The sequence below is a fragment of the Anguilla anguilla genome, chromosome 1, assembly GCF_013347855.1.
Source record: "Anguilla anguilla isolate fAngAng1 chromosome 1, fAngAng1.pri, whole genome shotgun sequence".
Classification (NCBI taxonomy): domain Eukaryota; kingdom Metazoa; phylum Chordata; class Actinopteri; order Anguilliformes; family Anguillidae; genus Anguilla; species Anguilla anguilla.
In genome coordinates, this window is record NC_049201.1 from 11,350,349 (window position 1) to 11,376,109 (window position 25,761).

A 25,761-nucleotide genomic window follows, 5' to 3' on the forward strand; every position below is an offset into this window, starting at 1 on the left:
TGTAAACAATCCATAGGAAACCAGGCAATTAAATGGTAACACTAGATGGCAGCCTAAAATCAGCCATCAATAAATTGTATTCAGTTTAAGGTTGTGTTACCAAAGAGAAATTATTTTATTTACAGTACCAGTCTCACTGCGTTCTTATACACGCTTCGGGTAGGCTGCATATGTGTCGTAATTGAGTTGTAACGGACTGCAACTGGACGCTGTTACATGCTTTCAATGAATTGTAGGCTATTAACCCACATGTGGCCTGTATACAAAAATGTAATGTCTGACATGTTTAGGGGACAGATAGCCTTACTGGTTAAGGATCTTTATAGCATGGAGTTCTGCCTCATACACAATCCATGCCCAGAATGTGAACTGTGGATTTTAAATGGGGAAATTTCCCAAAACCTCACCCGTATTTTAGAAAGAAAATGTGTTTTGTTGCTTAGGAACAGTTTGCCTTCCATCTCTGCAGGGGGTCTCATTGTGAATATCATTATGTACCCTCTTTCAGTGAAGACACAATACATTTTTCTTTTCTGCCAATATTCGCGCTTGAAGTCGAAAAAAATGTTTTCTCTGATCAAAAAGAATTGCTGGCAGCTTCTCATTTCTGAGAGGCTTGTCAAATATACCTATTTTAACATATTTACCGAAACAAAATAATCTTTTCATTTAAAGCAATATGCATGTTCCATTTTAACGGCAACATAGGCCTATTTTTTAAATATGGCCGGCCTTTTGCATTGTCAAATGTTTTATTTGCCATTTGCTGCCATACTATAAGTTTTGGTAGTGTCTTTTTTTACATCTCGATTGCAATATAATGTAACATTAATGCAATACAATGTAGACTATAGTGTTTCAGTTGTCATTGAGATGGCACACTAAGTTTTGGTAGTTGTTGAATGACTGGTTGTTATTAAAATCTTTGACATTTTTATTCCATATACTTTGATGAACTTGATCAAGAAGGTTCTGATACGATATAGCCTAATATTAATCAGACGCGAGAGCTATGCAGCTAACGCTGCACCGTCCCTGTCCCCTTCAAAGGCCCCCTTTACGTAGAAAAGGTAGATCGCTTCATGCCGGCACAAATTTAATATATTTAATTTCCGTTGTAGCCTATTTTTTTAAACACGCGAATATTCGAGTTTTAGTTTTCACCTTACGCAAAACCAACGGTCATTCGCACTTGTCTCCGCGAATCAACAGCATGTAAGATGTATTTTTGTTCCCTCTGCTGTTCGTGCTGATCAGAACTGTGAGATAAAATCATTAATATGATTCCTGAAATATATGGAAATAATTCTGGGAGGCTGGAGGAAGGAAGGCGCCGGTTGGTAGGATCGCTCATGCTGCGGTGCCAACATCGGAAGCGCGCGCGGCAAGTTTCCCCCGCCACAGAAGGAGACAGCCGAGAGGATGCTGTGAGGAGCGGAATGGCACCCACCAAGCCTGCACTTCACAACTGATTGTCTGCGGGATCGTCTTGACAGGGGAAAGAAGGAGAATGAGCCACACGTACAGCAGGGATGCTGGAGACCAGGACGGAAATTCGTAGGGGGGGAGGAGCTGGGTGATGGACCTCCAAGAAGTGGAATCGAGAGTCGCGTGATGTATTGCTTATGGGGTGAGTTGGTGCATTGCTAGCAAGTAGCCTATGTATTCATTTGATATCGCCAATAATATGTCCTGTTAAATAAACCTATAGCTTCATTATTTTGAAACTCCTGTATTTAGCAAAACTAGACGTGTGCTCCTCGATGCCGTTGCCAGTTAGTTGAGTTCATAAACAGAACCGTTCGCTCCATATGCTCAGGCCTTTTTTCGGGGTCTTAGTGAATGTGCAGTTTTGACAAAAAAATACAGTAGAATACGTGATGATTCCATGCCTTGTGCATCTGTTCCTTGAATCACTCCAATCGTGTTTCATACCTTGGTGGTTTCGCGGCTGGGGCTGGCTGGATGTGTGAGAGGAGTGATGGTGGCAGAGATGGAACCCTTTGTTAAAACATCAGGTGGAGTGTGAGTTAGCACAGCGGCTGGCGCCCCATGCTGCTCCGTCAATCTGCCCCAGCTCCATGCCGAGGGGAAGAGGGGGCAGCCACTGGGGGCCCTTCCTGTGTAAAACCAAAATCACACGGGGGGAAAGGGGGAGGGGGGGTCGAAGAGATCGTCCCTGCTAAATATGGAGCTCTGCCCCGATTTGTCACGCGCTACAGTAATTGGATTAAAAAGCCGCTAAAGCTATAATAAGAAAATTAACCGTTCATGTCTTTTACTTGTGTTTGTGGCTAAGGAGCAATAAACAATTGCAGAATTGTTGGCCTATTTAAAAATAATTTTAAAAAACTGATTTCTGCAGAAAAGTTGAAATTGTCATGTAGGCCAACAGTTGGTTACAACTGTCACTGTCACAATGGCCACTGTTAAAAATAAACATATGGAGAGAATAAATAGCCTAGGTAATGGAAGGTGTCTGTAAGTAGTCTAGGTCTAATAATTAAACTATGGGTGTGTCGATGGTCATTGGAAGTAATGAATGCCACACTTGAATTTTTCATTCCTCTTTTACTGAGCCCAACATTTTTTGTGTGTGTGCTGTGAGCCAGTGGCCTGAAGTCACGTATATTCTCACATATATATGAATTTTTATTTTATTTTTTTGTAAGGAAATAATTATCTTAATAAAATACATTTTGACAAAAAGCAAAGACAAAGACAAACTCCAACGTGCCAGTCTACTGTTAAAACTACGGGGAATGCCAGTCTAAAACACAGGCACTCTAATGTCACAGCATGACTGTATGACCTAATGCCTGTATGACCATTCACATGAAGAGAGATTCAGAAATGAAGGCCATTTTGAGACCCAGGCTGACTCAGGGAAAAGGCAGTTTAGATTACAACTCTTACACGCAACTTAATAAATGTAATATAACAGAATAACGAATCGCTGCATAATAAGTGAGGGGCCTCTGCGGTGGCCAATTAGTAGCAGAGAAACACTCTAGGAACCTAGGAACCAGGCATGGCTAGGCCGGGAGGAGTGTTAAATTCGCTGTGAACACGTAGGCTTCCATTTCAGCGGTACAAATTGAAACAGCAACATTTACCTCATACTTTACCTACATAAAATATGCTGCTAGTAAAATTTCCACTAAATAAATAAATAAATAAATAAAATCTCTGAAGATAAAATATTAAAGACTCACAGTGTAACTTCGTACCGGCATAGGTTGTCTTAAATGAACATTGTGTATGTCTCATTGCTCGTGAGTGATTTGCGATTTTGTGAGTTCAGAGGGTTCATTTGCTAGTGCGGGAGTCGCTTATACAGGACGTTTGCACCCATCCGCAAGACTAAAGGACTTCCCTGCGCATAAATGTGAACATTAGGAATGATGGCGGGCGGGCAAACAGGGATTTACAACACAACGTCCATATCAACAAAGATTTGGCCCGCGTCACTTTTCGAGACGGCGCGGATGAAAATCGGGAGCGATTCCTTTCATTTCTAGGTGATTCACGTTTCAAGTGGGCTCGCAAAATTGCTTTATGGAAAGCGGTGAAAGCCTCGCTGGAAACATTAGGCTAAAAACAGCGGGAAGCTGCGTTTCATTAGGGAGAGAGGCTTCAGGTTTATTATGGGGATTTGGAGTTTTATGGTTATCATTATTTGCGATGGAATTATTATTCATACGTGCGGCAGTCAGCTGTTCGGGCCGAGGTGCGGAGACGCTCGGGGTGTGCGGTTGCCGCGTTCTCAGCCGTGCCCGGGGGAAGCGGACCGCGGGTTCTTCTCTCCGGCTGCGGACGCATTGCTCACGCAGCGGTCACAGATCCCTCGCAGTAGATTCTTTTGGGTTTCAATCAGAAATTCCTCCTGCGAAAAAAAAAAAAAAAGAGTGAAAAGACACAGGACCACGAGGAGATATTATAAATATTTAATATCGTACAGCGCTCGCCGTCTTATCTTAATCTGGCCCCGGTTGTTTCTCCAACTTCTTTATTATTACGACGAGGCGGTTCGGTACGCGGAGGGAGAACAAAGTAGAGACGCGGCCGCCGTTCCCTCGGAGACGCGCGTCCCTTTCGAAACGCCGGGGCCCGCTCTGGCGGGCGGGCGGGCAGAGAGAGCTGGCTCGCGGACGGCGTAAGCGATGCCGGCTCTCCTCCTCATAAATTATCGCGGGCGGCGAGGGCCAGGTCCACCGGTGTGATTTGCCGGCGGTAGGGAGGGACCCCGCCTGGAAGCGGCGCTCTCCCACGGCGTCGACCTTCCGACCCGAGCGGAGCGAAACCTGCGTGAGGTGCGGAGGCATGGCACGCCAGCCGCACCGCTCTGCCCGCTCCCCCCTGCTCCCCCTGCCCGGGCCCCGTCTGCAGCCGAGCAGTTAATAAAGAGATTGATTATGAAACTGTCAGGAAGTGACAGTTGGACAGGGCCGCTCCCCGTGAGTGACAGAGGGCACGCTCCACTTTCCCAGCCAAGAACTACACCACCAGCGCAGCGCCGACGGCGCCCCGACGCCGTGCCAAGGCTGCTGGAGGGGGCCCTGCCGAGACGCGGCACCGCCTTCTGGACCGGGAGCGCCGCTGCCGCCGCCGACTGCTGCCGCCGGAGCCGGGGTTCGCCGCCGCCGCTGCCTTCTGGACCGCGGCCGCCGGTTCCTTACGCTGTGGGTCAGCTCTCCTGCCGCCACCGCAACCTTCCGCTGGCCGCTCTGTCCGCCTCCCGCCCACACGTGCGCTACATCTGCCCCTTCCCTGTCCATGCAGAGGTAGAACTCTCCTCGCTAGGAAACCCTAAAATTCACACTCGGCCGTTTTATACAGCGGTACCTTGCTTTCAGATTCAGCTACCACGGAGGCTACACGTCAGTACGTTGCATGTGAAAATCCTACTGGACTCTTAACTCAGAATTAAACCAACACATTTGGCTGTAGCTACGGTACATGGTCATGAGGTAGGCCTTTTCAAATAAAACGAATGCTAATGATAAAATAACATGTTGGCAAAGAAGGACCTCTATTAAGACGAATGACATTTTCTGTTATTATATTTAGGCTATAGCCTTTGCACCCACAGTTAGGGTTAGGGTTAGGGTTACGGTTACGCGTGGAGACGAGTAGGCCCGTATAAGACAATGAGAGGACGTCTGTTGAAAAGGCATCACGGGGAAGCATTTGGCATCTCCCCTAATTACTGATTTAACTCTTCATAGGCACGCGCTAACAACTGCTCGCTTCATCCAGGGCCCCGTTGTCAGTCCTCTCCATTGAAGCCTGTCTAAGCCCTACACGCGTCTCCCACCTGATTGTTTTTGAAGTTGCGGTTGTCTGTCTCTTTTCCGGTGCGCCTGTCCGTCCGCCGTTCCCGTTTAATGAAACGTAACCGTTAATAGCATCCAAAAAAAAAAAAAAAGCAGATGATAAAAGTGGATCCCTCGCGCTCGCGTTCCAGTGCTATTCACACGACGTTCAAACAACGCTCTTTTCAAAGACAATGCATGCTAAGGAGACAACAGATGAAAACAATGCTCTCTTTCTTCAGTAAAGATCAAAAACAACCACCAAGTAAAATATACAATGAAGGCCGATGATCTGACCAGCATTGCAAATGAGAGCAGGGTGTCATCTTCTAGCAATGTTGATGGACTGAGGAGGAAGCTGAGGCTTCCAAGACCCTGTTATCTCATTCCTTATTTCAGACACCCCAGACGCACAAACCCTATAGCCCGGTATATTTTTCAAGCTTAGGTTTGTCATCATGACATTTATTTTTGCCTAATTTCCGACTTGCCACTTAGATAGGCGTCAAAAGATTAATATGTTAGAGTGAGGGGGGATATCTATGAATAAATGGAGACATTTTTAAATGACACATATCAGGAGAGCATTTCACACCAAAGAGGAAGAGGCATATTCATCGCAAAAAGCGACACAGATGGACAACTGCCTTTATGGCTGTAGCTCATATTGGCATCATGCCATGGGCACAGACTCCCTTTGTTTGCCAGGCTACTAAACTAATAGAGATGAAACCAGGTTCCTGCTGGCTTGGTATTATAAAGTCATTAATGAATACAAATAACACACTTTGCATACAGGCAGGAAAGGGACGGACTCCGAGCATCTGAGTCTGTGGTCGGAGTAACTTTAAATGTTTAGCACAATGTCTACAGGGATCCTGGGGTTTAGAAAGAATGATCAGTTCTTTTTTTTTTTTACCATTTCTATTTTTTGTATTTTTATTTATTTATTTATTTGAGCAGTGCATTCAAAACACTGTAAAAAATACATTGTTTAATGGAAAAAATAACTACTACCTTTTTTCTAAAAATGATAAACAGCTAATTTATCATACAGTCATATATATTTTTTGTCATAATTGCACAAAGCATACATTTATGACAGCACTGCATTACCAGTGGAATAGTTTATTTTTTATTTTTTTATTTTTTCCCTCAGAATAATATTGTGTGCATGTTTTCCTCGCCACAATGGATCCTCAATGTGCTTTTTTGGTATTATCTCTGTATTATTTAAAACGGCCAATGCACAATGCCTGTGAAAATAAGAGTCATTTAAGCCCTTTTCCCTGAACAGTGGTTTTGGCAACTAAACTAGCTCATTTGTTAGCTCTGCATTCCCTCAGACAGCCTTACAAATGGAGGCACTATCCAATTATTACAGGGGATAAAACTATAGCTATAGCAAACGCTACCAGAATGCATTACCACCATGTCTGAGCAGAGCTGTAAAAATGCTATTTTAACACTGAGCATTGTAACACTGAGCACTGTACTGGGATAATAAATAATAAATACTTATATTTAATAATTGGTTCAGTTTGCATCAGAGAAAACTCCTACATTCCCACAAACTCAAAACTGATGTTTAATCATAAGGAATAGTGTTACTCAGACTAAAAAAAAACACACGTTCACGTGCATCTAACTCTGGGTTTTATAAAATACAACTGATTTTTGTGCCTATCGCAATTTTACATTCATTTCTGAATATTTGAGAAATTAAGAAAGTATTGGTTTCAAATATGCAAACGATGCAAAACTCTGCAGTGTGTACAATTTAACGTATTGTATTGATAGGACATATTTTGTTTTGTGATGTTGGATATATTTTGTTGGTGTGTGTGTGTGTGTGTGTGCGTGTGCGTGTGTGAAAGGAAAACCACTGATGAAAAAAGGCTACTTTGGAAATTCTCTGATAATTGGCTTCTTAAAAGGGGTTCATTTTTAACTATGTCACTGCGCCTGGTGGATGACAATTAATCTGTTTTTCAGTGTTTTCTTGGCATCTGTGCCAATTACTTTATATGCTAATATATGTAAATTACTAAACATTTCATATGCCAGTTACAAGTATAGGCAAGTAGGATTTTTTTTTTATTCTTAAAAATATTTTTATTTCAAATTATTTTCTTTAAGCATATCAGGAAGTGACTGTGTTTAATATTCATGTCTACCTGTACATTGTTTTCTTTGCAATTATATTTTTATTACACTGCAAAAATTCAAGGATCAAATATTCAAATGAGCGACAAATAAGTTTTATTTTAAGCTAAGCTTAAACTGTTGTTTGATGTCCTTAATACCTGCAAATAAAATACTATATTTGTAATATGGAATTATTTTTAATGGTTTAACTTGACAAGATGAGAGTCATGCTAAAATGTTTTGAAGACTGGAATTAAAGAAAAGAAAAACAATTCATGCACAGGAATCCTCAGCAATCACTGAATGTTGCACAAATTATTGACTGAAATATTAATGTACCCATGTTCAACTACATTTACATTTCATTTTTGAGAAATGGGAAATATAATAATATTTTGACAAAACATTTTGTCTCCATGCAGACAATAGCTTTCAAACTGTCTGTATGTGTTTCCATTTCAACCACTATTTGGCCCTGTTCAGCTTTCAATAGAAATATTTAAGTCATATAACTTGGTGTCATCTTCTTTACTATCTACTAGTTTTGTTTGTGTAATACAGTATTTTTTTTATTTACTCTTTTTTTATAAACTGGAAAGGGAAATGGCTTCACTGTTAAGTAAATGTTAATGAATGCACTTACCCATCTGACTATGCTTTTTTTCTTAACATAAATAGCTGTAATTAATGTTACATTCAGATTTTCTCTCCCTCTCTCTTGGGAGACTACATCAAGGCATGGAGATGCTATGAGCACATTTTCCATTGTCCTATGACTGCATGGAAATCATAGCAACTGAATCACATTTTTCTGGCCCACCTCTAGATGTCACTATTGTATTCAGAATGAGTGTGCTGAACCTTCTACACAGGAAGTGGCTCTGCTGAAACGTGAACTATCGAAACATGCCGAGTTTCTTATTATTTCAATATGCAAGATACAGAAGATATAGAAGAAAGATATTTGTTGTATCTAAGAAAATGTTAGATCTTACACTCTTAGGCACAAAAATAATTTTGACAAAGCTGTACAGCAGAGCAAGACTGTTACGACAACATGACTGACTGATACCTTCTTGTCTAAAAACACATACATATCTAATTATTATTATTTGTTCAAACTGCTTGGGGTCAATTATATTTTTCAAATTATGCTTAAAATCAAATGAATCTTATCATCAAAATCGGAGTGTGTGTATGTATGTGTGTAGTGTGACAATTTATTTTAATTTTAATGTTATTTTTTACATTTGTGCCATTAATTATATATATATATATATATATATATATATATATATATATATATATATATCCGTTTGTGCTGTTTATAGTATACAGTGATGCTGAGAAATCTGAACCTCTGACAGGCATCAAACTAGCCATATGTCTGGAGACTCCAATGTTACTGCTGCACAAAAGGGCCAAGTGCGATCTAAACTTAGGTAAAATCTAGTTGTGTTGACTGGTGGCCATAATTTAAGTTTCAGACAATTCAAGAATGATCACGAGGAAGCTGTAATAGACATACATATACACCGATCAGCCACAACATTAAAACCTCCCACCTAATATTGTGTAGGTCCCCCTCGTGCTGCCAAAACAGCTCTGACCCGTCGAGGCATAGACTCCACCTCTGAAGGTGTCCTCTGGTATATTTGGATTTCTGTACATATTTGTATCTACTGTATATTTGTATCTGATTGTGTTACTTTGTTGTCTTTGATGCTGCAACAGTGCAAACGTCCTCCGGGGATCAATAAAGTACACTACTACTACAACTACTCCTACTACTACTTATTACATTACTGGTTTTTATTACATAAAAAATTTGAAATGGATTACATTATTGGGAGTTATTACACTATTGGTAGTTTATTACATTATTAGTTGCTACAGGGCTATAAAAAGCTAAGATATTGTTAGAGGGTGAATTATTTCGACATGATTTTAAAAACTCACGATGGGTCAGAGCTGTTTTGGCAGCACGAGGGGGACCTACACAATATTAGGCAGGTGGTTTTAATGTTGTGGCTGATCAGTGTATATGGAGCTGAAGTACACCATTTCAGTGATGATGACATTAAAATTGCATATTAATAATCTTTAGGCTCTTTCATGAGCATGGAGTCAATAGAAGAGTTAACATATCAAAATCTGCTTGGAGGGCTTAAAATAAAGCACACTATAATGAAAAAAATGCTTCAAAATTTATCCAGTTTTATTGACATACGCATGACAAAGTGTACATACATGCACGCACACACACACACACAATAGTTTCCTTCATTAGTTTGCCACCGTACAACACAGCCAATGTGGATGCATAAATGTGCATACTGTGGAGTGCTATCCTATCCTAATATAGGAAATATAGCTCTTTAAGCTTTCAGTGTGATTAGCTACAGCGTGTATCTTTGAGGCATTTATTATCAATTTAGTTTTATCATCACTTTAATGTCTGTGTGAAATCTCACACTTGTACCTGTAATTAAGGTAGGCTCTTGTGCTTAAGAGAGTCCTGATTTGCAGTGATTATCTGACAAGAGTGCAGTAAGCCAACCATTGTGACCTCTAGGGCATGGTAAAGTGCCATTGGCTACCGCTACAGCTAATTTAATTGATCTTCACAGCTTTTCACTTAAATATCACCACTCTTAAAATGATCTTGGGATTTTCTTTGTCCTTCCACATGCCATAGAGAATCTCAATCTCTCTGTCTCTCTTTCTCTCTCTCTCTCTCTCTCTCTCTCTCTCTCTCTCTCTTTCTCTCTCTCTCTGTCTCTCTCACTCAAACACACACACACACATAGTCATACAAATCCATATCCTTTAGCACTACTGTTATTCGTTTAAAGAAGCCATTTAAAGAAATTTAGTTAATGCAAAATTAGCATCTGGAATATATATTACTTGGTGTGTCTCATGAAAGGGGGGCATTAAAAAAAAAAAAGCGTTCACACACCAAGAACAAATATTCCTTTGTCTTGCTTCATGGTTGAGGTTTCAGCGTAAATGTGAGCCCAAAATAAGGCAGCATGTTTTGGATTTCTAAACACTGTTTTCCTTTTAAGTGGTACGACTGTGGCAACTCATCGCGGCGCATTGAAATTCAGCACAATAGACAATGTGAGAGAGACAGAGAGAGACCCAGAGTGGATAAGGTCAGGTTCAGATGTGTATCTGCTCCAGCCGCCTTCGCTGTTTTTAATGAATCATTCCCATGCACAGTATGAAGATTACTCGCAGATGACGGCAGAGAGCCATCTGTAAGAGAGCGCGGTGACTACAGTAATCCTCTCGCCGCGGGTTGTCGTGGAGACTAATGGCGAGGCTGGGTCACTGCAGGTGTGCGGGCTGACACAGTGGGAGTCACCTGAGTGGAGAGCCACAGACCTTCCCGAGGGGTGCACAGATCTGTGACTAAGACAGCGAGCTCACGATCCATAGTGCCGGAATTAAAGTGGCAATCTCTCTCCATCTGAATGTCAATATCATTTAGCGCAGGCGGTCCCTAAAGCAGGGCCGGCTTTAGCGTCGCGCGCGGATGTAGTGTTTTGCATTATTTTGACCCCTCCGCCCACCCTTCTGCCCTGCGATAGATTGGCGGCCTGTCCAGGTTGTATCCCTGCCTCGCGCCCAACGCATGCTGGGATAGGCTCCAGCACCCCCCGCGACCCTGCCCTGGATAAGCGGATATAGCTAGATAATGGATGGGTGGATGGATGCCTACCCTTCATAATAATAGAAAAAAAAATACATAAGCACAGGTTTTTCTGTCTCGCCACAGTTTCTTAACTTTGGATGTTCGTACATATTCCAGAGTGCAAGTACAAAATTATATGACCAAGAGGGGTGACCACTGAATTAAAGTGATTATCCACAGTAACCTACGCAGCTTACATTCTTGGCACATACAATCCATTTATACGGCTGGAGAAAACTAAATCTAAAGCAATTTGGATTAAGCATGTTGCTCAAGTGTACAATTGCCGTGCCCTCCCTTAGACTCAAACCTACGCACTTGCAGTTGCAAGCCCAGTTTCCAAACCACTCTGTGAAGAACCACCGTTGCCATATCTACATCAGTGATGTCAGACAATTCCTCATTCAGAGAGAATGATGTTGAGGCAAGACGCTGAACTGTGCCTCAGTTACGCTGTTCACTCCTTCCTACGCATCTTCCCTTGGAAATTAAGTGAGCACTGAGTGACATCGTCAAATTGTCACTTGAGTGGGTTCATTCACCAATGAGGAATGGCTTTGTGATGCATTCCTCAATGCAGCATGGACAAGCCTCGTACTGATGGCTAACATCACTGCACTGCTTTAGCACACAGTCACAGAGGTTAAAAAACAGTACACAACAGTTCACAACACACATAACATACTGCTAGATGTGGAGAGAAGTCATTTTTAATACTTTCATGCATTTATATATTCTTCTTTCTAATCCTTGTCTGGGACCCTCCTGGTATGTGCCTAGTGCCTATTTATACTTCAAGGAACACTGCAATGAGATGTGGTTGAGTGAAGAAGAAATGTCACTTGGCAACTGAGACAATCCCATCTATCTTTAAAAAGTCTAGCTGAACTGGACACACATTCTGACATATGCAGAGATGCACAAAATACCACAACACACAGTTGATCATTCACTGGAAACATTAGGAAAAGAGATAATGAAACTCAAAACTCATGAAGAGTCATGGAGCAAATGAGAATTATTTATTTATTTATTTATTATGTGATTAATTAATTGCAATATAGTAGGTATTTTTAGTACATTTTGGCAGTTCTGAAATGTTCACAAGAACATAAGCTTAAATGGATTTATTTATGTGGCATATTTCTCATTGTTAAATATCAAAGCATTTGCAATAGACCAGTACATCTGTCAATACTATTGCCAAATGGCTATCTGAAGTATTGTTATTAGTCAGTGCAAGACCGATCCTGTCAATTTTCCTTGTGTCCATAAATCATTTCCTTTCTTTTATTCTTGACCTAGTCTGGGTGGAGGGGGCTGGGTGTACTGGTGGTGCCTTGTGGACAAATCTGAAGATTAGATGCCCTTTCAAACTGCCTTTACAAGACAAAGCAGCCTTTCAATCAAATACTGGTAGTATTTGGTAGACTTACTGGTAGCATATTTCCATATTTCCATTCATGTTCTTATTCTTACTCTTATTTTTTTATTCTGCTATCATGATTAAATCCTAAAGCTGCCATGTTTCCAGTGTTCTGAAGTTTACTGACATGTCACCTTTACAACATACACTTGCCCTAAATATCTTCGGTATGATGACGTACAGGAGATACAAGACAAAGAAGCAAAACTATACTTGTCATGTCACGGTGGTGTTCTTTTGACAATATTTTCAACAATATTGAAAATCCAGAATTATTCCATTGAAACATGTTAGCTGTCCAGATGTTTCCATAACAGAGGTTTCCATAGCACGCCTCATACAATCTTTCCAAACCTTTCAGTATTTCATCTTGTGTTCATTGGTTGATTCCAATATGCAGTCCCCACACAGAGAGAAGCTTTTTTTCATTCCAGTATGTACACCAATTAGAACGTTTTACTACAATATTACAATTGTTATACGACAATAGCAACTTGATATTTAATGCAATGTATTTAAATAGTTACCTTATTAGCTGGGACCCCTGCTAATACTGAACTGCTTTCCTGGCATGGAGCTGTACATTTTGCTCTCAGGTGACTGCTCTGAAACATTTTCAGCATTATTTTGTCACCAGCCAGCTTGGTAGTTGATCTGCCACATACGATCTGGCAATTTTTTCATCCCCTTTGCCACAGAGCCTTGGATACATAGATGGAATCGCAGTCGTCAGCCTGTACGCAGTATAAATCACATTGGGCTTTTACTCTTCAGTTAAGCATAAGATACGTAAGCAGCGAGTTGGTCTGTTCTCCAATAAATATATATATATATATATATATATATATATATCGAACACTTCTACGTACAATGCATTGGAATATAACGCAGCTGTGGTATGAGGTGAGGCAAACTGAGTTCAGTGGTGTGGGAGTTAAGGCTGAAGTTGACAGTACAATTCGGGAGCACACCCTGACTAGCAAATGACTAATGATGGCACGGTTATTAACTAAATGGGGTGCTTTTACGGCACATTATAGGAATTGCTTAGAAAAAAAAAAGCTTTTATATTCATCCCTTTTGAAAAGTTTCAGAGAAAAGCTCTTTTCTTCCAAGGTGGGAAACATTTTTTATTTTTTTCAAACCTCAATTGCAGGCTTTAATGTACCGTTGATTTATCTGGTGCTTTAGGGACAAAAGTAGTTATTGTTGCTAGGTTTTATCTTCACAATTATTACTGTGTAAACTACATTTTGCTGATAGTGTTTACATTTGTTCCTCTATGTACTTATGTACTCTGTTCAGGACAAAAATGTTTAATTATGTTACCTGTCAAACCTTGTGCTAAGCAAATGACGAAACTGTGCCATATTTAATGAGGTGTAGCTTACGCTGCTAGTGCACCTATTGCAATCACCTTAATGCTCCATTAAATAACAGAAATGTGCGTAATGAGTAGAAATGTATTGCCCCTGTTCAGTGTAGGCATTTAACGGTCAGGCTGTTAACAGAAACACTGACCACCAAGATCTCTTTCAATCTCTAAAGACTGGTACATTTATGATGATGGGCTCATCAATACAATTAATGAAAGTCAAATATTCCGCTAAAACTGTGAAATGTATCCAGTTTTGAATTGACATTAAATTCAGACAATCTTTCATATTGGTAAGATTGTGTTTCCAATTATTTCAACGGATACATTGGACTAAACAGGTTAAAACTGGCCGTTCAAACAAGGCCATGTCACATTCGGAAACCGGAATGGACTCCATGCATGTCCTACAGTTAACAAGCAGAGTCCAGGGGGAATAGAATCCCCAAAGGTACAGCATATAGCTGGGTAATTCTGTAGACTTCTTGGTGTGGCAGCTAATACTGCTGCCTCAGGAAGGTTTATCATGAAGTCCAACCACAATACACTGTCCCAACAGATTAAATCTTTCCCCCAATTTTTATAGGATCTAAGTTCAATTTGACAAAGTTCAACAAAGTACAAAATGTCCTAAGTTTGTTTTTAAAAAATTGAACCGTATTCAACATACTGATATGCAAAGTACCAAAAATGTGTGCTGACTATATCTGTTTGTATACTAACTGTTGACTAGGTCCAGGTAAACAAACTTCAGTGTAAGCCTGTTCAGAACCTGCTGGTGGTCAGTCAGTTGTCCATCTGTTCAGAATCTGCTGGTGGCCAGACAGTTGCACATATTCCAGCATGCATTGGGTGAGAGGCAGGAACACGCCCTGGTCGCCAATCCACCGCAGGGCCCAGAAACCATTCACGCATACCTACGGGCAATTTAGACTATTGATTAGTTTAGCCAGCATGTCTTTGGACTGTGGGAGCAAACCGGAGTACTCAGAGGAAACCCACGCGGACATGGGGAGAACATGCGAACTGCACACAGAAAGGCCCAGGCTGGGATTTGGACAGGGGACATTCTTGCTGTGAGGCCAGAGAGTGACCCACTGCACCACCGTGCCACCACTTCAGTCAGTAGTGAATGATCTCATTAGGACTCTAGACTAAATAAAGTACCACGCTATATAATAACGAAATTCATGTGAGAATTGTTAATTTAGACGTAGCAGGATATAACAAAGCATTTCACACAATGAACACCTCTGATATAGTCAGGTACCAAGAATACCATGCAGCATATTTTGGGATCATTTGCATGCTAGTCCTCCCAAACTGATGTGTGATGGTGCAAGAACAGAATGGACAATTAAGATGAGACATTCCAAACCATGTAGCAAGTACACGTGATCAACAGTGGTTTAAAATACCACAGTGATACTAAGCATTAATCTGGTTAATATTACACAGTGTGCCAATTAGTTGAAAAAACTTCCTCCTTTGAGTCACCTGTTCTTTCAACACTACTGTATCTCTTCTTGAACCTCCAGTAAGATTCACATGATGTGTTTATAAGATAAAAAAAAATCTCAGGCTTTGGTACTGTGCAGCTTTATGAATAAACTAAACTGCTCTGAGTGCTGTTGTTTTTCTCGTTTGATCTTGCCTCTTTTTCATGAAAGCAAACGGAAAAGAAAGCTTTCTTTGGTGGACGAAATCTTCCATTTCAAACGGATACCACTAAATCCTTCCCAAAGGTAGCTTCACTACAAAAGAGTCGTTGAGGGTTTTCAAATCGATGGTACATTGTAGTTTACCTGTTTTCTTAAGTAGGTGAGATAAAAATGTGGGGCACGGGGAGGACACAAAAAAGAAGTATTTTGCTGTCAGCTTAAATGCATACAAATTGCCGCTGATGAGCTCTTTATTGGGCTAACATTTATCTAGTAATATCCCAAGCTTTTAAAACCAGTGAGACCTCTCTTCAGGTGTTCATTTGAATAGAAAGAGCTGAATGAGTCTTTCTGTAATTGATCCCCTGGGTATGGAGATGTCTAGTCCTGCAGAACCGACATTTTTCCAATTACTGATACTTTTCCCTCTCTCTCTCCACTCTTCAAATCGCACCACTGCAAAATTAGATTCATTCTTTGTTTTTTTTTTCTTCCTAAAAAAAGAAAATCTAAAACCGAGTATAAAAAATAAGGTTTTTAAATAACCTCTTAACAGCTAATCTGCAGCCAGGGACCAGTGGATGTGAGAGAGGAATTTGCAGAGCGATACCTCTCCCTGCTGCCAAGCCCAATCCCACAGTAGCCCAGGTCATCCTGACAGGTCTACAGAGCATGCTATGGGCCTATGAATAAATTCACCATCTCATTTCTGTACAGCCGCACAAACCACTCCCACCTTACTCATGTCTGGACAGAAATCCTCGCAAGCAAAAGTTTCATGGAGACACAGGCCATAAATAAAGCGAAAACGCTGGCCCCATCTAGTACTAAACAGACTCTTGTAGGGTTGTTTGCATTAAACATATGCAGTGTATTGCTGTCCGCATAAAGTGAAAATTTGAAGTGGTCTTTATTCTACCGTTTTAACTAATACATATTCAGCATTTAACACTTTCATATCAATTGCTTTGTCACACAGGCCTAATAATGTGTAGCGTTGTCATAGAAAATAAATAAATAAGTTCTGCCAATCTCAAGCTAAAAAGAAACAAATCTGTGGACACCATGATAAATAAGTACATTGATAAGGAACAGACATTAATGAACGGCTAACTGTATGAAACCTTCTAACCTGCATCCCTGGACAGCAAACAGGTGACATCATGCCATTTCTGCTGTGTCAGCTGCCATACTGGTTTGCAGCGGTAGACCCAGGACACTCCACAAGTTCACAGAAGAACGTGAGTAAACGCCGTGCTTAGCCCATCGGCCTGCAGGGAAGGCGGCGCGGGGTACGCGAGCACCGCAGTCTTCCTCAGCCACTCTCACACTCACACACAGCTCGCCGGCCCACGTGAAGCGTGTGGTGTGCGCCGGGCGCGGGGGAGCAGCGAGCGCTAGGCCTCGCGCTGGAACGCGCTCCCTCTCGCCTCCCCTCGCGTCTCCAGACCTGGCCCCGGGTTCCGGCGAACAGCTGGCCCGAGCCTGTCCGCTTGGACATCACACCCAGCACTTTATTAGTGGTACCCAGGATACCAGCTGATCCTTTCTCAGGGTCCTGTCACGGTGATGTCTTCATCCCTAACCAGAGCAGACGCCAGCTCCTGGCAGCTACTGGAGGTGACAACAAATCCAATTATCTCCCCTCCATGGCGCCCGGGCAGGCGGGGGACGGTGTGACGGGGACGGGGACGGGGACTGCCACACTCCCCCCAGCGGGACGCTTCCTCCGCGGTCCCGGCGGTCCAGCTGGAGAGGCAGGGAGCGGGCGCGGCTTCCGTGTCCCGTTGCCGAGCGCGGCGAGCGGGGAGCCGCCCAGAGAGAGAGGAGCGTCGCCGCTTTCTTCGTCCGGAAGGTGAGAGCGTTAATTTGCGGCGGCGTGTTAATCGGAGGCTGTTTTTGACGGAGATCCCCCATCACTAGCTCAAGCGAAAACGAATGCAAAACAAATAAATAGAAGTTTGCAGAACTGGTACTCAAAGTATTTGCGCGCTAAAGGAAATTGTTTACAGTGGCAATCGAGTTCTTGACTCTGAAGGAGAACAAGGCTCACTTTAGGTTTGCTTCAGGATTAAGAGGAAGTGTGTGTGACTGAGATGAGGTTCACAGTGAGATGGAGATGTGCTGGGTGTGCCAGGAGAGACAGAACTACGGCAGAGAGCTCACACCGACACCACCCGTCAGCACGGGTGGAGGCGTCTCCATTCATTTCCTCTCTCGACTTGGTAAGCAGCCAGGTGGGGGTCCGTTTTTGTCGCGATAGAAGGGAAAGGTCAAAGCAGGCTGGTGAAATAATACGGGATTATCTTATGAGCCACTCGCACGCATAACTGATGAAAACTAAGAAAATGCACATAGTTGCATTGGAATTCTCAGTGTGGACGGACCAATTTAACAGCCTACATTTGAAAGCGCAGAGATGTTCTCTGAGGATGAAGCACTACAACAGACTGCGACTTAAGGGCTTCATGATATTCAAATGAAGCGAACCATATGCACCGGCTCAAGTGACTGGTGACTTGAAGCATTTAAGCGTGGAGTCAGAGAGCATGCCCTGAAAGAGATACTTCATTTTCATATTCGGGCTTATGCACGGGGCAAAGCGAATGGCTGAAATGGTTTTAATTCTCGGCGTTATTGGCTGCGACATTTGCTTGAATGTGCTGCCTGTGTCCCTCGCTATGGCAGCTGAAGTAAACAAAGTCATGAAGCCTGATGTTAATATACCCCATATCACTAACACTGGCCTCACTGCAGTTCTTCAACCATGCAAATGGTGTAAATGTAGTTTTCGATATGGGGTCCACAGAGTGCACTGAGCCATGAGAGACTATACTAATGACACAGCTGGATAAATGAGGACTTTCATAAAGCTTCGTGTTGCTGGGACTCAATATCAAACCCATCTGTGCGGGAGCAGTTAAAAGACCCGCACGCTACAATGCTGGTTTGTTTTTCCTTCTCTTTCCCACCACAAATCCCAACCAAACACCACCCGCGCACCACAGCCATTCTCCCCCAAACACACATGTACACAGACCCACATCCATGCACACACACACATACACCCACGCAAACACAAACACATGCATGCACGCTCACACACACGCACGCACACACAAACACGGGTACACACACACAGTCACACACACACCAGCGCAGGTGCACACACACACACACACACATATACACACACACACAGGGAAAAAGAACTGCGCTTCCTGTGAAAGTGCAGGTCACACCTCTGACTGCAGCGAGAGGAAAAGTAGAGCTATTAAACTGACAGGGAGACAGATCAAATGTGACACATCAAAGAGCCCGGAAAAGCTCAAAAACCTGAGCAACGCACCACTACATCCCCTCAGAGCGGGGAAACAAAGCCGACAAACATGCACCACATGGTCAACAGCAGCACCCAGAGACCCCGGCGAGCTCGCCTTCGCCTCCCCCAGGACAGCGCAGAGGAGCCCTCCCCTGCGACTGCATGTCCAATGATTACACTATCCCCGCACAGGCGCTCAGAGGGGCTAATTAATGCTTTAATATGTAAATGAGCACCGCAGTAAATTACACAGCTGGCAAATATGCCTTTTTTTCTGAAAATTCATCACCAGAGCAGCAAGGCTCAGTGTTTGTGGCAAAGATGGTGAATTTCAAGGAGCTTTCGTGAGAGGTCCTTTGAAAGGTTAAAGCAACCGAACTCTGTGAGGCTTAACCAGGTAACTAGGAAGTTAGTGTACAGAATGTCATATCTTTACACCTGTAAGTGAGTCATTAGGTGGGATGCCCACGGCCATAAACATTTTATCACTCTTACTTACTGATCATTTTTGTGTGTGTGTGTGTTGGTGGTGGTGGTGGGGGGGGGGGGGGGGGGGGGTGTTCATTAAGGTGTTTATGGTTAGAAAGTGAACTAAATGGCTGGTCTCAGTCACAGATCTGTTCCGGTAACTTGGTTTCTGCGGAATCTTTGTTATGTCAGGGACCCATACTGTCCCAGGGATGTTCAAGCCATGATGATCTGTCAACAGTCCCATACGCCAACCCCATTTCAGACTACATGCATGGTCAGCTGCCACCATCAAAGAGTTAGGCACCATGAAAAAACCAGTGATACACTGATGCTCCAAAACAGTTCTGTGCTCCATTAGAGGCTCTCCCTAAAGAAAACCTTTCTAACAGTCCTACTCACACTTTTAATTATACTAAGTGGGAATGCTACTCATATCTGAGTGGCAAAAAAATGGAGGAACAGGGAATTTATTTTTTCTATTCTGTAAAATAGCCACTAGACTGCAAGAGGCAAGTCACTGCGCAACCTGAAATAAATACTTGAGCAGAAAATGAGCAAATACAGTGTTAACACAGCACAGCTTTGAATTAACTTTTTTTACAGTTCGGTCATTAATCAGGTTCAAACAGTCCCCCGTGGAAAGATAAGGAAAAATCAACATATAGTACCTTGCCACAACTACAGACAACTTACCCTCCAAATGGTGCTTTTCAGAAGCCTCCTCTATAAATATTTTAGATTAGTAAATTATTCATAATTAACACCAAAACAGCCTGACGAGCAAATGGAGTAGCTCGGATGCAGACATGAAAATTCAGTGGTTGTAAACAAAGACGTGTGGGGCTAAATTCTCAAATAATAAATCTCAAAGCCACCTTTTTTTAGTACAATAACTTTTCCATGTAACAAAAAAAAGTTTTCTGAAAAAAAGCAATGTTTTCATAATTTACAAGCCTGGGAAATTCCATGGGATTGCCTCAGATCAAACATGATCAGATTACATGCTGATTTCTGATGACTACAATGATGCTTCTTTCTACCATGCTGTGCAAGCCTAGACAAAGCACATCTGCATCTCTAAATCTCGACAGAACTGAATATTATTATTTAAAACAACTTTTTTTTGTGAGCTAACCAATATCAAAGCCAGTATAAAGTCCTCTTGCACATTTTAAGAAATACGATATTTCATTCAAAAAGCAATGATATGCATATCCATACTGATTCAAATACTATGCCTAACAAAGAACCATATAGCTACGATACACTGTAGTAACAAAGTACCAAATCAGATTTAGCACCATGCAAACATTATTTACATCTCTGGAGGTAGGCATACATGCTGAGTGCCCTTAGCCAACTTAGCATTTATGCTAAATCTATAAAGGTTGTTTGCATTTTTGCATTAATTGGGATGTTTTTATAACATGGTCGGTCAGGGTAAACATCAGAGTACTCTACGTTACAAAAACACATGATTGATCGTTGAGCTTTAAAACGTAAGATCATAAGAATATTTGATGACAAGAATGGGCCATTCAGCCCATCAAGACTCGTTATTTGCCTACTTCAAGCTGATGTACGAGCTTGTCATATTTCATACAGAAAAATAAACAGGAAAGCACTGCAATTCAACATAAGAAGGAACAATATAAACGTAAACACTGTTATGCAAAAAAGAAAGTTTAGCGCATACACACAAACAAGCTTTAGAGTTTGTTTTAAAGTAAGCGTACTTTCCTTGGAGATTTTAATTAATGCTTTAATATGCAAATAAGTTAGTGAAGATAAAATCATGACAAACAGATGGCAAGTGAGCTTAATTATTTTTTTTTAATCCAGCAGGGGCATGTATTAAAGTTGTGGCATCATTTTCCTTAGGCTTCTACAGCAACATAAAAAAGAAAGAGAACTGATGTATTGTTTGAAAAGAACTGGTACCACAAAATAAGCCTCCTACAGCTAAATTGCAGTGGAAAAATTAAAAAGGACTGATTTATGCCCGCTGACTGACAAGCATGCCTTATTAAATTAAGACAAATGGGTGAATACTAAACGATAAATAGGTAACGAATAAGAATGTTGAGTTTTGAAATAAAAGGGTTGAGGGAGTGAAGATCTGAAACGTACCTTCTCCTCTTTGGGCGCTGTGTCCAGGTCGAGTCGGATCAGAGACCGGTTGATCTTCAGGGCCAGAAAGAGGGCCAATAGGCCAGCAGTTCGGACCGGGTTTTTCCTAATGTCCAGTCGCTGTATCTGCCTGCTTTCTGCAATGAACTCAGCCAAAGTCACAGCGCCTGCAGCACCAAAAACACAGCAGACAAATAAGAGAAATCCCATCTGTTCCCATCTGCCAGACACCACAATTCAACTACTTTCAAATTATTTTAATGCATTTTTTTTTTCCTTAAGTTCCTTCATAATCGGCAATCATATTTCCACTGAGCCTTTTAAAGGGTGCTTATGCAATGCACATGCAATAGGAATGCTTTCCCACATCACATCTCACAGGACATACAATTATTTTTGTGAAAACCTTTTTTTAAATGAGAAAACAACGATTATACGTAATTAATATTGTACCTTCGCAGCCAACTCTTGTATGGACCAGGCCCAGGCGCAGTATAGACCGGTTGGCGATTAAAGGCTCTTTTAGCAGCTGGATCCCATCATTTTGGAGATTGTTACGACCAAGGTTCAGTGTTTCAAGTGTATTTACAAGGGGCTGGAAGGGAACAGAGCACAAACAAAGTCACAAGTCATGAGGGGTTAATGTTCAGTTCCAAAGACTTTAACAGCACGCCTAACACACCATTGGCTTGGCATCTGCTAATGAAATTCCGGATTATTTTTAGATAATCATTTCAAATTGAGGTCTCACCTGCTGCTAGGTAACCCAGAGGTTTCAGATTATGTCTCCAGTGTAACCTACAGTCTAAACACCGAAGCCTTATTAGCACCCGTACGAAGCAGGTAGCAACGAGGGAGACGCGGTGCTAGCGATGCTGCTCGGCAAACTGAAGGGCGCGCTACCTCTCCACCCTCATCGCACATCCTCGTTCGCCACATCAGGAAAAAAGAAAGAAAAAAAAAACAAGCAGCTAAATAAATCTAAGGTTCACTTCAGACTTAATTTGTACCAGGGCGACTACAAACCCACTTGAGTGCTTCACACTGTGACTGTGGTAATGCCATCTTTGAAATGTGCAGCGTGGGACTCGCACAAGCACCAGTCATCGGACAAGTTTAATATTCCCAAAGACTGAAGACCTCACAGGAGCACTCGGGATAATTAGGAGCAATTAAAGACACAACAATGCTCTCTGTCAGGCGTGCTGATGTCTTAAAGATAAGCTTACATAACCTACTGCAGATTTGGAATGACTACCAAAGGATACTTAGTTCTTCACTTGGGGAGCCAGATCTTTTATTATTATTATTTTTGCTTTTTTAATTTGAGATTTATAAAACCCAGAAAATGAGCCCCTTCAAAAGGAATAAGGAATTAGGAATTCCACAGCATCAATATTCTATTTTTCTTCTTGTTAAAGCAGCTCTATTTTTAGAGCAATACAAACACATTATACCACATAATTATCCATACTTTATGAGAATTACCCACATGCTATGATAGGAGAAAACCAAGGATTAAACTCATCCTCAGAACTACTAAGAAGTACGAATTATTTGGTATTTAGAATTGTTTTCTTTTTCTAGAGGATGAACATTTTCTTTTTTCTGGATATGATACAGTATACAGAATATCAGGATGGGAAGCTACATTTTTGTTTAGGCCACATTGGACTAATATGTGATAGACACTTCCACAACAACAGCAAATGAAGCTAATTCAGGCGTCCTGACTTAAAATGTATGGGGAGTGCCATTAAAGAGAGCTGCTGTAGAGTAAGGCATTTAAAACTAGCGGTAGCCTGTTGGGTTCGAGCACTTAACACCTAGCATTCAATATTTAAAAATAATAATTAAAAAAATATCGCAGGGAATGAGTCAGTAGGTCTTCTTGCCATTTACAAAATAAAAATAAAAAGATAATGCCGGAAAAAATAACCACTGTCAGAATATTAAAATTGTAATAATACCCATTGGCATTTAGAAACCGGAAAGGACTTTTTTTTTTAACTCAAGAAATAATATGATTTTACATAAACTCAGTACTCAGCCAGCATAAAACTGTCTTACACATTTTAAAGTGTAAGTTCAACTTTTTTTATATATGAATATTAAATGTCTTTGAAGGAAATTTACCAACATGGGAGAACATGTTACTCCATATACATGTTTTTTGCATATTAGGTCTATGCATAAAACATGCAAAACATTATGTTATATTAAATTAGAATTAAACAGTATCAACAAGTGTGTACCGTTTGAATAATGATGGACATACAAATAACAAAAATATCAGCAATAATATAACATTGCATTATATTCTTCTTTGCATGTGCGCATGCAGCTGTGTAGGAGCCTTATATGAATGCTTACACTGTGGTAACCAATGCAATGGGCATCATACTGAACAGTTAATATTCAACCTGAAAATGACATACACTGATATTGGCGTCTGTTTTGTTTGTTTCCTATCCATTGTTTCATCATGACCTGGAGGCTAGCAAAGAAGTACCAGTTGTGCACAAAATGCATTCCATGGCTTGGTTTAAAAAACTACCAAAAAAACAAAGCAACACTATTTCAAAAGGACTTTAGTTATGTTACTGAAATTAATCATTTAGATCCAAGAAGAAATATCGTTTTCTGGCCATTACATCCTTAATATTTTTAATCAAATTCTTTGACATTGAAGTGGTTCCATATCAGCCAAATAACCTGCTCTTACATCCTTTTTCCTTTTCTTTTTTGTGGCACCCCAGAAAAAAAAACCCGAAAGGTTAATAACAGCCCTTCGAGTGTCATATTCGACACGACCAGCCATTGGACTAATTATGATCATTATGGTCGCAAGGATGTCTAGTTATCCTTCTTAATGACAGACTAGATGAGAAAACCTCCTAAACACATATCTATTATTTAATCAAACTGTTCCCATTCAGTGGCACTGAAATGGAACAAGTATGCTTTATTTTTGGCCTGGATGGATCGGCTTTGAATATGCTGGGGCCAAGAAGAAAGAAAGCAGGCCTTTAATTTGTATCCTTTTGATTTTCAATCGCCATTGAGATGACGGAAGGTGTAGTTTATTCTGACAATCAGTGGAGTGAAGAAGAATGGATATTATTAGGGATTTTATATAAGATATCCTGCGAGGAGAAGTCACGCTATTTTCAGAGTGCCCACTTTCCTTTCCTTTTTGCAGCCAGTCATGCCCCATGTCCTTGGGTTGTGGGTGTGTGATTTAAGGAACAGGAACACAAAGGCTAAATGCCTGGCCAACAATGGGGAAAGAAGTCTGTATGGATTTAAATACCCTGCTTTCTGCAGTACTGTTGAACTGCAGGCAATGATTTTGATCACTGGCTCAAATAATTCCAGTCTTACAATATGTGAAGAAAAAAAAAACTGTCACTGTATCCATAGATTCAGCTGTTTAATTGTCTTGCCTACTAGTCTGTGCTTTGTGATTTTAGAGTTGGTATGTCTACCATTCAGTGTACCGTGCCAATTAATCTGAACAGGCATAGGATTAATAGGCAGACATCAATGTATTTAGGTTTTGTTATTACCAATTATTCTCACCAAAATCTTTGCCAGGTGGACCATGCTCCTGTAAGTTATTTGGTTGTTCCACAGCACCAGGTTTCTCAGTCCAGTTTTCTGAAATCCCAGTCCCTCACATATTTCTTCCAGGCCTGTGGGAGGAAACAGCTCTGCATTATGATGAATAACATCTGTGAACAAAGTACACCAATACAATACTTTATCAACTGTTATTTGAAGACACAAAAACAAATTTTAAACATCATCTCGTGAAATATCTATGAATATCATCTCATGTAATGTCACCTGAATCAGAAATCTGGTTGTTACTCAGGTCCAGCGATTTTAGGCAACGGTTATATTTAAGGAGGTCTCCCAGTTGCATCGCATCCTGAAAACTGTTGAGGTTGTTGTTCGCAAGATAGAGTTCCTGTAGTGATGTGTTCCCCTTCAGTGTACTTACTAGAAGAATAAGGAAACCCAACCAAAAATCAGTAATAGTTTCTCAGCATAAAAGTACAGTATATACTTATTTACACAAAATATGAATCCTTTGTAAAAAAAAAAAAAAAAAAAAAAAAGATTTTATCATGTCATTTTTTGTTACAAAAAATGATTAAAAACTACCAATTAGCAAATAAATACAGAAGACGGCTACTGTGCAGGC

The 25,761-nt window shown here is 41.1% G+C and overlaps 1 protein-coding gene across 1 annotated transcript in view; it reads right to left on the reverse strand.

Annotated features, from left to right (window-relative positions):
* Window positions 1-2,646: 2,646 nt before the first annotated feature.
* Window positions 2,647-25,761, reverse strand: part of si:dkey-288a3.2 (protein phosphatase 1 regulatory subunit 37) — a 44,765-nt gene continuing 21,650 nt past the window's right edge. The window contains exons 9-13 of the mRNA XM_035385403.1: window positions 25,401-25,556; window positions 25,134-25,246; window positions 22,005-22,146; window positions 21,552-21,718; window positions 2,647-3,886 (exon numbers count right to left, since the gene is read on the reverse strand). Coding sequence (XP_035241294.1) covers window positions 3,767-3,886; window positions 21,552-21,718; window positions 22,005-22,146; window positions 25,134-25,246; window positions 25,401-25,556 — 698 coding nt within the window. The 3' untranslated portion in view covers window positions 2,647-3,766. The remainder of the gene's footprint in view (window positions 3,887-21,551; window positions 21,719-22,004; window positions 22,147-25,133; window positions 25,247-25,400; window positions 25,557-25,761) is intronic.